General features: G+C 44.7%; 2 protein-coding genes across 3 annotated transcripts in view; one reads left to right on the top strand and one right to left on the bottom strand.

Moving 5' to 3' along the window:
• Window positions 1–7,483, bottom strand: part of HSF1 (heat shock transcription factor 1) — a 37,970-nt gene extending 30,487 nt beyond the window's left edge. For both annotated transcript variants that reach the window (XM_053395040.1, XM_053395041.1), the window contains exon 1: window positions 7,286–7,483. In XM_053395040.1, coding sequence (XP_053251015.1) covers window positions 7,286–7,405 — 120 coding nt within the window. In that variant the 5' untranslated portion in view covers window positions 7,406–7,483. The remainder of the gene's footprint in view (window positions 1–7,285) is intronic.
• The window catches only part of LOC128416946 (riboflavin transporter 2-like), a 274,487-nt gene that overhangs the window by 60,098 nt on the left and 201,736 nt on the right, over window positions 1–12,653 (top strand). The window lies entirely within an intron of this gene.

Below are 12,653 nucleotides of genomic sequence, written 5' to 3'. Positions count from 1 at the left end.
TGGCTGCAGGAGCTTCCTTCAGCCAATGGGAAGCTGGCCAGCATCGCGGAAGGTGGTCCCCACTCTGCTCTGCGCCAGTTTAGCGCGCCACATGGGGGCCAACCGAGTGGGCGGTGGGGGTCCATGGGCCGCCTAAACGACTCCCATGGGCCGCTTGTGGCCCATGGGCCTTAGGTTGCCAACCCCTGAACTAGACAAACGCTGGCTCCCTCAGCCTGAAAGCGAGATGAGCGCCGCAACCCCATAGTCACCTTTGACTGGACTTAACTGTCCAGGGGTCCTTTACCTTTACATTTTTACCTCTGTAGCTAAGAACGAGTGCCTGAGCCAACTTTTTTCATTATCCCTTCCAGTCCGTTTCCCTTTTGTTGTGTGTCTTAAGATTGTGAGCCTGAGGGAGAAGACTGCCTTCTTATCAATCACTGTAAACCACTTTGGAAGACTTTTTCAGCTGAAGAGTCTTGAATGTATGTCAATTCTCCGCCCAGGGTGGATTTGATTTAAATCACAATTTAAATCACTAGTCAGGAAGACTTGATTTAAATCACTTTTTTACAGAAAGACTCATTCTTGCTGGTATAATCTTAATATTTACAACCAGATGAAGGTTTCATTTTTGGAATAATAAATTTTCAGAGTAGTTTTTACAGTTATATCAAAAATCACTGATTTGGTTATGCTATTAGAAATACACAGACAGATAATTATGAAATTATTGTGAGGTTTAATAAGTTAACTGTGAACTCTTATTAGCTGACTGGCAAGCACTTCAAGGTCTCACCAAAGACTTGCAGATTCCAGTTACTATTTCCTCCTCCACCCTTTGGGATTTGCTTCTACATTCAGGTGTGTTCTGTACAGTTAAGTGTTAGTGCAGTTGTTGGGACCCAGTGTGATTGGGAAGAGGCTGCCAGCCCTGAAGAGCCTTCAGCACTTGCCTCAAGTCTGAGTTGCACAGACATGCAACTGACTTGCACAATTATTACACAAAGATACCAAGACTTGTGGAGTATTCTGCTCACAAGGTTGCACTTTCATTTTCACTGCTTCACACTTAGCTACTCGTGCAAATCTATTCCACTCCAAACAATCTATTCACTGAAACTCTTGGAGCTTAGCATTTAAGAGGCAAGGGGTTGATTCTGGGTATATAAATTTGCAAAGGAACAATGGGATAAAGGTTTTTTCCCTCAACTCTGGATGTTTATTTTATAACATTTTTTCTAGGAAGAAAAGGCATGTTATCTCTGCAGACACAAATTCACACTTTTGAGAATTGCAAAAACAAGCACCTGTGATATCTTCTTGTTAGAAAAACTGCCCGAAATAATCTTACAGAAACCTCTGGATAATTCATTTACAAAAAAATGTAAACATTTGGACTATAATGTAACTTAAATAGAAAACTATATTTAGTAAGATTTTTCCTCCCAAAGTATTTTATTTTTAAAAATGCGATTTAAATTTTAAAAATCTAGTTTTTGGGTTGGTTTGTTGGTTTTTATCCACCCTCCCTTCCACCTAACCTTCCATTTTTACCCTGAAAAAATGATGACACACAGCAGGGCCTTTTTGACTGTGACATCTGCCTTTACGAATGCCTAAAAGTATCAAGGAAGATCCACCTGCCCTCATCATTTGTTAAGAATTTTGCCTTTTGGCTTGGCCTGTGGAAATTGTTGGTTTGTGGTGCTCCTGCTTTCACTTTCTGCCGATTAATTTTTACCTGCTGGTCTAGTGTTTATATTTGTGCTGCTGCTGCCGCCGCCTTTTGCTTCTCATTTTTCATTTGTTTATTGCTTTGTTGGTTGCAGTTTAAATTTGGTTTTTTTATTTTTAGCTGCTTTGGCTGCCTTGCCAAAACAGGAGGGTGTGGACTCTTTGAAATTAAAATCCATTGCACATTATCTGTCACCATCAATCAAAACTTCAATAAGGTAGATGAGTCAGAAATCTAACATCCAGGTTTAGGGTACATTTCTAAATTCTGATCTTGGCAAGTTGCAGCCGACCTCAGATTGACTGAGTCAATAAAGGCACTTGGGAGAGCTACATGAAGTCAGTAAAACTTAATTTGACATATGACACAGACCATGTGAAGAGGCCATGCTAGTAAGCAATAGTATATTTATTATTTCCCTGTTCTTCAGCCAAAAATGCTCCCAGAGCAGCTTACATGAAATCAAAACAAGACACGCCCTACCTACAGGCTAATATGATAAATAAATAAATACACAACACGCAAAGGAAAAGGGACAAGGAGGAAGAGGAAAATAACATTCAAAACATAGGCACCAACTTCTCCTCTACTGACCAGCTGGCAGAGTTCAGGGGCTGGAGGAGCCTGATGGAGCTGGCTAGCTGCTAAAGGTGTCAGCTTGCCAATCAATACACAATTATTAGTAACACAATCACAGGGCGCTTTGCAATATACACCCATGCCTTGCTTACAAGGGATACTTCTAACAATATATGTTCACCACATTTTATCAAGACTGCAAGGAATCTTCCTAGTCTATTAATGGAGGCACATTTATAAAGCGAAAGCCTTCCGTTGAGATGGAAGCTATCACACTAAACAAGTCCAGACCGGCTGTCACTTTGGTCAGCCCACAAAATTAGGACCGGGAAGTCTGAAGATAAAGACGGAAAGAATACTTGTCTCTGGTTTCTAAGCCTGTACATACGGAGGCCAAGGAAGACAGTCAACACACTCGCGAAGGGTCTGCTTCTCCTTTCGGCGGTTGTTGGAAGACCCCGTGGAGCGGAATTTGAGTGGGCATGGGGAGAGAAAAGGGACAGAATTCCATGCTGGATATATCTCAAAGTCTTTAAGGCGCACCTAGAAGTATTCATTCCACTAAACCCCTATTCAACCGTTAATCGTATGGCAAGGCCATTTTGAAGGGAGGGCCTTAAGAGGTGGTAATGGTGGGCCAACCCCAGACACAAGAAATTACCAGCTACCAGTAATATTGCCAAAAACTAAGCCCCTGCACCTTCCACACACTCCACCCAGTTTTGCAGCTGGATAACGTCCTTAAACAGGGCCTTAACGCACCTTCTGCCAAAGTCAGAAGAGGCATGACTTGATTAACAAAGAAAGAAAGAAACCACTACAGGCAGTTACAAACAGGCAGCATTCCTGGACTAGGGTATTGTTTAGGGGGTGGCAATATTAATATTTTGTATATTTATTTTGGATCCTATGATTTATGTGGAAATTGCTCTATTTGGTTGTGTACTTTTTGATGTTTTGTTTATTGTTTATGACTACTTTCATTATATTTGTAGTTCTGTAATTTTTTTAAGCCGCCTTGCCTCTGAAGTAATCAGAAATACTGGGAGCAGCTAATCCCTTTCCCCTACCCTTAACTAGGGTTATGGACTTTCACTACTATTTTTTAAACGAATACAGGGTTATTTGTATAACTCTTTTATTTATTATTTTATCTAAATTATAAAATTGCCTTCCAGTAACTTTTAATATTAGAAAGAAGTCCAAAAGAGCACAAGTAGTTTAGCATCTCTATCTGGCAGCACTGTAAATAAGAATTATTATTATTATTATTATTATTATTATTATTATTATTATTATTATTATTTACTTATACTCTGCCCATCTGGCTGGGTTTCGCCAGCCACTCTGGATGGCTTCCAACAAAAGATTAAAAATACATTAAATCATCAGTCATTAAAAGCTTCCCTAAAGAGGGCTGCCTTCAGATGTCTTCTAAACATCAGATAGTTGTTTATTTCTTTGACATCTGATGGGAGGGTGTTCCACAAGGTGGGTGCTACTACCGAGAAGGCCCTCTGCCTGGTTCCCTGTAACTTGGCTTCTTGCAGGGAGGGAACCGCCAGAAGGCAAAAAGGGCCCAAACCAAGTACTGAGTACATATGCATGCTTCTGCTTCTCAGAGGTCCAATATTGCTCTATTTGCAATCCTTGTTTTGCTGATTTTGTTTCATATTCTAATTTTCTGAGATAGTTAATTTGGGGTTTTCATCAGCTGTACAAAATAATCATCACAATTATAACAAATAAAGGCTTGACATATCTCGCTTTGAATGTCATGAGTCTATCTCATATATTAGTTTCACCTTTTAAGTTGAATTACTGAAATAAATGAACTTTTCCGCGATATTCTAATTTTCCGAGTTTCACCTGTAATCCACCATTTGGTTACCACTGCAGCCAACCAGGCACCCCTTCTAAGAACCCGAGAAGTAAGACCTCAACACAATGCAACGCTCCTGCCATTGTTCCCCAGCAACTGAGGTTCAGAGACTGGCTGCTGCCTGTGATTCTCTCCCAGCAATAGCATTTTTTTTTTTACTTACAGAGAAGAGTGGGATTTGCCCTCCTCTTCAAGCAACTATTTCCTCATGTTAATGAGAACATGGCTGTATAAAACCAACATTTTCAATCCTACAATTAGGTCATCAATCCTATAATTGGGACTCCATGAATTACTTCCTGCTATATTGAACTAAGCTGCTGTTCATTCTCATTAGGTTGATGCTTACTTCAGAAACCCCTCAAGAGTACAGAAGAAAAGAATGAGAGGCTTTGCTTTCCTGCTCTCAAGGACTTCAACCTAAATCAAACATCTGAGATAACACAAAAAGTTTAAAGAACTAAGATTGCACTGCTAACTACACATACCTCAGAACAAACTAAACACATGCACAGATTGATGTGCAAAGTCAACAAAACTTTGTTTGAGGGAAGCCTGTATTCCCATGGGGTGGAACACTGTGGATATTCCTGTTTCATTTCTTTACATAGAAGCGTTCTGTACTGGGTTACTGCCTCTGAAACAGAATAAGCTGGGCACAACAAGCACCCTTTGCCACCCAGTGGCCCTCTTGCTAAGACTCAGGCAAGTGCTCCTTATGACAGGAATTCCCAATATGTCTTTTGGTAGGAAAGGAATGTCCGTGGGGGGAGAGGGGGAATCTAACTACACGCTTTCACCTTAGAGAATTGAGAAGAAGCAAAGAGGTCAGTGTTATGCATTCTCCTCTACACCTCCTGGCACTAAAGCTGAACAATCTGGAGAACAGATACTGAATCTCGCTGCACGAGACATAAACATTCCCACGAAAACTAGTGACTAGCTTCACTCAGCTGTGCTGGAACCACAATGCTTGGAATTCTGACCACAACCTTGACACTGAAAAAGACAACTAAATACAAACTGGAGGTTACGTGATCGGAAAAGGTCACAAATGGTCTAGAATCAAAAGGCAAACAGGAACAATGTGGTAGAAAGAGCAAGGGGGCGAGGAGAAGATGACAAAATCAGCAAAGTATATGGGAAATCAATGGCTACAATGGTAGGGAAGAGGCAGGAAAGGACCAGTAAGTGTAGCCTGTTGGCAGGGGCCAGAATTACTGTAAAGAAATACTGATCTCTGTAGCCAGAATGGCACAGCACTAGGGAGCAACCAGAACGTGGACACTGCCTGCAGATTGTGGCCACCGGTCAGCATGGGCTCCTAGGCCAGCGGAATGAGTTTCCAACCAAGACTGTCTTCTAGGCTGCATCAAGAGAAGTATAATGTCCAGGTCAAGGGGTCCACAGCGGGTGGCGCTGTGGGTAAAACCTCAGTGCCTAGGACTTGCCGATCGCATGGTCGGCGGTTCGAATCCCTGCGGCAGGGTGCGCTCCCGTCGTTCAGTCCCAGCACCTGCCAACCTAGCAGTTCGAAAGCACCTCCGGGTGCAAGTAGATAAATAGGGACCGCTTACCAGCGGGAAGGTAAACGGCGTTCCTTGTGCTGCGCTGGCTCGCCAGATGCAGCTTGTCACGCTGGCCACATGACCCGGAAGTGTCTGCGGACAGCGCTGGCTCCTGGCCTATAGAGTGAGATGAGCGCACAACCCTAGAGTCTGGCAAGACTGGCCCGTACGGGCAGGGGTACCTTTACCTTTAGTATTCTGTGTTCGTCAGACCACACCTGAAATAATGTGCCTAGCTCTGGGCACAGCAATTTAAAAAGGATATTGACATGCTGGAACGTGTGCCGATGGCAACCAACATGATCAAGGGTGTGGAAACCAAGCCTTATGAGAAGTGGTTGAGGGAGCAGAGTATGTTTAGATTGGAAAAGAGAATTGAGAGGAGATATGATAGATATCTTCAAACATCTTGAAGGTCTGTCATGTGGAAGATGGGTCCAGCTTGTTTTCTCCTGCTCTGGAGGATAGAACCTGAACCAATGGCCTTAAGCTACAAGAAAGGAGATTCTGACATATCATCAGGAAAAACTTTCTGATGGCAAGAGCTGTTTAGAGAAACAAACTTGTTTGGGAGGTGTTGGGCTGTCCTTGGAGATTTTTAAGCAGCATTTGGATGCCCATATATAATAGATGCTTTAGTTGAGAGTTGGACTCTTGGAGTCCTTTCCAACTCTACAATTCTATAATGCTATTATTCATACTGGAAAACTTGAAAATGTACTGCATATTACCATAGCATCTTTTGAATGTGCAAAACTTCATTCTCAGAAACCCTGTAAGGTGAAATTCAGAAACGCTAGTGCAAAATTCGAGTGAAAGATGGAAAGTAGCATTAGCCATGTAATGGTACTCGGCCACAGCCAATAAACTCGCACTTTATACTGATTCTATAGCCCAAACCCATTCCCAGAAGGATGGGGGACCTGTGGCTTTTCCTATGTTGCAGGACTCCAAATTCCTTCACCCCAAACAGCATGGCTGCTGACCAAAGCTACAGTTTAACGAAGTCTGGATGGCCAGAGATTTCCCTTCCCTGCAGCATGTTGAAGGACACTTGCTCTCCATGACCCAAACACTGAGAGTTTCTCCGGGACAACAAGGCCCAACTGTACATGAAGCCAAAACAGTAAAACAAGCTTCCAGGCAACACCAGGCGCTCCCTTCCTTCATCTGGAAACGCCAGGCAGCCCTGACAGCGGATTGCACGGGGCACCGGCGAAGGTCCCGACGCAGGAAGCGGCGCATCTCCTGCGCGCCAGAGTCCAAGCCGCAAGAGTCGAGCTGGGGCGGAAGAAGGCGGCTCAGCCTCCGCCTCGCAAGGAGGACGTCCCGGGTTCAACCCCCAGCCGCCTCTCCTGCCCCACAGCCTGGGGAGCCGCCAGGGCGGGCAATAGCGGGGCCGATGGGCGAAGGGTCTGGCTGGGCGGGAGGCGGCTTCAGGCCTCGGGGAGCCTCCGCCGGGCTGCGGTCCGTGGGGCGGGGAGGGGAGGAGGGCGCCCTTCCCCCGAGACCCCCCTCCCGACCCCCCTCCCTCACCGGGCTCCAGCAGATGAGCGGGTCGGTCTCCGGGTCCTCCACGAGGGTCCACAGCTTGGTGAGGAAGGCGGGCACGTTGCTGCCCCCGCCCGCCACGCCGCCGCCGCCGCCGCCCTCCATGCCGCCCCGGGCCGAGGCCTCCGGGACCCGGGCCGGGCCTGCCTCCGCCGCCCGCAGGCGAGGCCTCCCTCTCCGCGCAGCGCCAGGCGCCGCCGCCGCCCCTCCTGAGGCTGCTTCCGCCGGCCCCCGAGAGAGCGAGCGAGCGGGCCGGGGGGGTGGGGGGTGGTCGGGCGCGGCGGCCCCGGAGCGGCCTCCTCCCTGCGCCCTCAGCCCCTCAGAAGGAGCCAGGCATGGCCGCCGCCATCTTGTGACGCCAGGTGCACACGCAGCGCGCAGGCGCCGGGAAGAGGAGAGGCCCCGCCCCCCTCGCGAATGGGCGGTCGGGGAGGGAAAGGGCCGCCGCGCGCATGCGCCGCCACTCCCCCTCCCCCAAGATGATTCTGCCCCTTTAAAATACACGCTTTGCAGGCACAAGCAACGGGGGGGGGGTACATATGGATGGAGATGGTGCAGGTTTGCATATCTATACCGGTCCATCCTGCCCCTAGTGAATTCAGAGGGGGCGTGGCACGCAGAAGGGGGTGAAACTGTGCGGGAGAGGGTTATCAATAACTCGCCAGGATAGATACACTCTTCCCTTATGGCTGGAGGCAGTAATAATAATAATAATAATAATAATAATAATAATAATAATAATTTTTATTTATACTCCGCCCTTCCCAGTTCAGAAAACCGGGCTCAGGGAAGCTAACAGCAAATTTAAAATACTTAATTGATGCAAGAAAAACAGCATAAAATACAGTATAAAACATAAATAACAATAAATTCAGAATTAAAAAATCAATTTACAGGGAAAATTCATCCAATAAACATTAGCTGGATAAATTAGTCCTATTTGGGTCAGTGAAGAGACCAGGGGAGAATTAGCTGTGGGATCCGAGAGTGGGGAATCTTCATAGAAAGGGGAAAGGGAGGGAAGGAAGGGGAATAAAAGATCAGACTAAGTTCATCTGGATAAAAAAATCGGCTTCCAGGTGGAAAAATCGAAAGTGGAAACAGAATTGTTAGATCCTAAAACAAAGACACTTTCAAGAATGTATAACTTGCTGTTGAAATGGAATACTCAAGATGAAACGGTTAAATCTGCTATGATTAAATGGGCACAGGATGTTGGACATAACATTATGTTTGCTGACTGGGTGCAGTTGTGGACCGCCGGTATGAAATTTACGGCATGTAATGCCTTAAGAGAGAATATTATGAAAATGATATACAGGTGGTACATGACATCAGTCAAGCTAGCAAAGATCTACCATTTGCCCGACAATAAATGTTGGAAATGTAAGGAAAATGAGGGTACATTCTTTCACCTCTGGTGGACGTGCCCAAGGATAAAGGTCTTCTGGGAAATGATATATAATGAAATGAAAAAGGTATTTAAGTATACCTTCCTAAAGAAACCAGAGGCCTTTCTCCTGGGCATAGTCGGCCAATTGGTGCCAAAGAAGGATAGAACTTTCTTTATGTATGCCACAACAGCAGCAAGAATACTCATCGCAAGGTATTGGAAGACACAAGATTTACCCACTCTGGAAGAATGGCAGATGAAAGTGATGGACTACATGGAGTTGGCGGAAATGACTGGCAGAATCCGTGACCAGGGAGAAGAGTCGGTGGAAGAAGATTGGAAAAAATTTAAAGACTATTTGCAGAAATATTATAAAATTAATGAATGTTAAAATGATGTTGGATTGGATTTAAGTGGACTTAGTAACAAGGTTAATAAGAATATGTAAAAATGAATTGATAATGGATGATAACATAAAGTTATAAATATGTTGAGATGTGGAGCTAAACTTAAAGAAAGAGGGTAAGGATTTGCTGAATTAATTATTTGAATGGGAATACAAGAAAGGGAGGTGTGAGGAGGTCAGATAAATAAGATAATGAGAATTCTAAAATTTGGGAAAATTAATTGGTTTTTAATCATTTTTTGTATTGTATTTTTTTGTGTTTTTTCTTTTTTGTATTTCTTTTATTCGTTTTTTGTTTGACATTCTTGTCTATTATACAAAACTTTAATAAATATTTTTTTTTTTTTTAAAAAGATCAGACTAAGTTCAAATTGAAAGCCAGGTGGAATAGCTCTGTCTTACAGGCCCTGCGGAAGGAAGTTAAATCCTGAAGGGCCCTGGTCTTATGGGACAGAGCATTCCACCAGGTCGGAGCCACCACTGAGAAGGCCCTGGCCCTGGTGGAGGATAGTCTGACTTCCTTAGGGCCCAGGCCCTCTAAACTATGATTATTCATGGACCTTAAGGTCCTCTGCGGGGCAGACCAGGAGAGGCGGTTCCGTAAATACTTCTCCTACGATGCTTCTAAATCCCAGTTGCTGGAAACCAGAGGAGGGGAGAGTTGTTCTTTTGCTCAGGTTCTGCTTGTGAGCTTCTCAGAAGAGGCTCCTGCCATCTTTTAATCGATCTCTATGCTATCCTGCGAGTCTTCCTTGGCTGAAGAGTGGTATTCAAAATATTTAAATAAACATTTGCTTATTTTTATACATACTCCCAATGGCTCACAAAATATCATTAGCATTATATACACAGGATAATGAAGTTTCCTATGCACAGCAGGTATATAATGTTTTCAGACAATTTGCAGAACATCTGCAGCGCTTCCAGTCCAGGTCCCGATTACCTTTCTTTTACTCGGCCACCTGCCAGCCATTCTGCCTGGCTAATGTGTCCAACTTGTTCCTTGCTCTTAAAATCCCCCCACACTCTGGCTCCACCTGTAATATTACAGGTGTTGGGAGGAAGGAGCACTGGAGCTGAGGTGGGCATGATTACGACAACCGTGTAATGTAGTCCATTGTTAATGCAGCAGGTTACAGGTGTGGTGTGGATGAAGCTGGTGCGCGTTTGCTGCTGCAGTCACCCCAAACAAACAAAAAACCCTCCCCTGTACTTTGCAGGAAAGATAAAAACTGCCTTCTGGATCAGACCAGTGGCCCAACTAGTCCAGCATCCTGCATTGCAGAGGGTGGGACTAGGTGACCATTGGGATTCCATGCAAGTCATACGATTCTATGATCCTCTGATCCTGTACTCACATTGGCCAACCGGATACCCCTATGGCAGTGGTGTCCAAACTTTTTTCAAAGAGGGCCAGATTTGATGAAGTGAAGGGCCACAGGGGCTGACCAAAGGGCTGACTGAAGCTGTTGACCTTTTTTTAGGGTTCGAGTTGTTGAGGTTTTTTTTAGGATTTTACCCTAGGGAATAAACTGCCACAGAGTCTGGATTAAACCGACCAGTGGGCCGGATTAGGCCCCTGAAACGGACTTCGGACATGCCTGCCCTATGGGAAGCTGCAAGCAAACTTTGAGCACAAGAGCACACTCCCCTCCTGTGGTTCCCCACAACTGGTGTTCTCAGAAGCGCTGCTTTCTCATGTAGACAGAGCATGGCCTCCACTGGCCAAGCCACCCATGAGGCAAAGTGAGGCAGCGGGCAGCAGATCCGGCGGTGCTCTCCTTGGAGGCCAAATCTGCCCGGCATGCTGCCTCTACAGTGGCCTCTTGGCCAATAGGTCTCCTCCCACCCTTGTTTCCAATGTAGAAGCTTATTCCCTGCTTGTGCCTGATGTAGGTCTTCACTTACCCCTTCTTCACAATAAATTTTTTTATTCCAGTAGCACTTTAGAGACCAACCAAGTTAGTTATTGGTATGAGCTTTTGTGTTGTTATATCAGTGTGCATGCACACGAAAGCTCATACCAATAACAAACTTAGTTGGTCTCTAAGGTGCTACTGGAAGGAATTTTTAAATTTTGTCTCGACTACAGCAGACCAACACGGCTACCCTTCTTCACAGACAGGTGAAGGGGAAGCATTTTGTGGTTTGCCTAGGGTTCCAGCATGTTGAGCCAGCCCTGCTAGTAGCCATTGATCTGAGTACTAAATTGAGAGTTTCCCTCATTGTCCAAATTACGACCAAAATTCCATGCGCTAACCTTGTGCTTCATTACTTTGCGTATAACTGTGCCGTGTGTTTCAATGATTGACAGCAGTCACACAAAGGGAAAGGAGGAGAGCTTTTCTTTTTGCTGCTAGCTTTCATTGAGAAAGGGGGGGGGGTTGGTTTGGAGTGACAGCTGTCCGTTGCTGATTCACAACTATGCTGAAGTCTTGCAGTTTTCTATTGTTTAAGAACCAGTATTGATGTAAGTGAGAGCTGGACCATAAAGAAGGCTGGAGAATGGATGCTTTTGAATTCTGGTGCTGGAGGAGACTCTTGAGAGTCCCATGGACTGCAAGAAGATCAAACCTATCCATTCTGAAGGAAATCAGCCCTGAGTGCTCACTGGAAGGACAGATCCTGAAGATGAGGCTCCAAGACTTTGGCCACCTCATGAGAAGAGAAGACTCCCTGGAAAAGACCCTGATGTTGGGAAAGATGGAGGGCACAAGGAGAAGGGGACGACAGAGGACGAGATGGTGGGACAGTGTTCTCGAAGCTGCCAGCATGAGTTTGACCAAACTGCGGGAGGCAGTGGAAGACAGGAGTGCCTGGCGTGCTCTGGTCCAGGGGGTCACGAAGAGTCAGACACGACTAAACGACAACATTGTTTAAGAACAGGAGAAGAGCCTGCTGGATCAGGCCAATGGCCCATCTAGTCCACCACCCCGGCTCTGACAGCGAACGTGGTGGAAATATAATAATAAGAATAAGAATAAGAATAAGAAGAATAAGAATAAGAATAATAAATTTAATTTATATCCCACCCTCCCCAGCCGAAGCTGCTGTGACGGCAGCAAGAATATTATTGGCACAAAAATGGAAGCAAGAAGAATTACCGACGATGGAAGAATGGCGGATGAAATTGATGGACTATGCAGAATTGAATAAATTAACTGGAAGGATTTGAAACCTGTTGGACCAGAGATTCTTAGAAGACTGGAGTAAATATATGAACTATTTGAAAAGTAATAGTAATGAACAGATTACATTAGTAGGACTGTAAGAAGTTTTGTAAGGAGAATTATATGAAATATTACAAGAAAGACAATGAGGTGATTAGTTGGTGACAATTAAGAGTGATAGATATATTAAGAAATCCAGAATAAGTGATAAAAGACGGAAAATCATCAGAGCTGTTGACAGAAGTCTAAAACAACGTATAAGATAAGAAGTTATGTTATGTGATTGTTGGAAATGATACATAAAAAAACTAATATTTTTTTTTAATATTAGAAATATTGCAAAAATTGAGAAGGAGATGTGATATGTTAAGAGATGTAAAGGCA

The sequence above is a fragment of the Podarcis raffonei genome, chromosome 7, assembly GCF_027172205.1.
Source record: "Podarcis raffonei isolate rPodRaf1 chromosome 7, rPodRaf1.pri, whole genome shotgun sequence".
NCBI lineage: Eukaryota > Metazoa > Chordata > Lepidosauria > Squamata > Lacertidae > Podarcis > Podarcis raffonei.
This window is presented reverse-complemented; position numbering and strand designations above follow the sequence as displayed.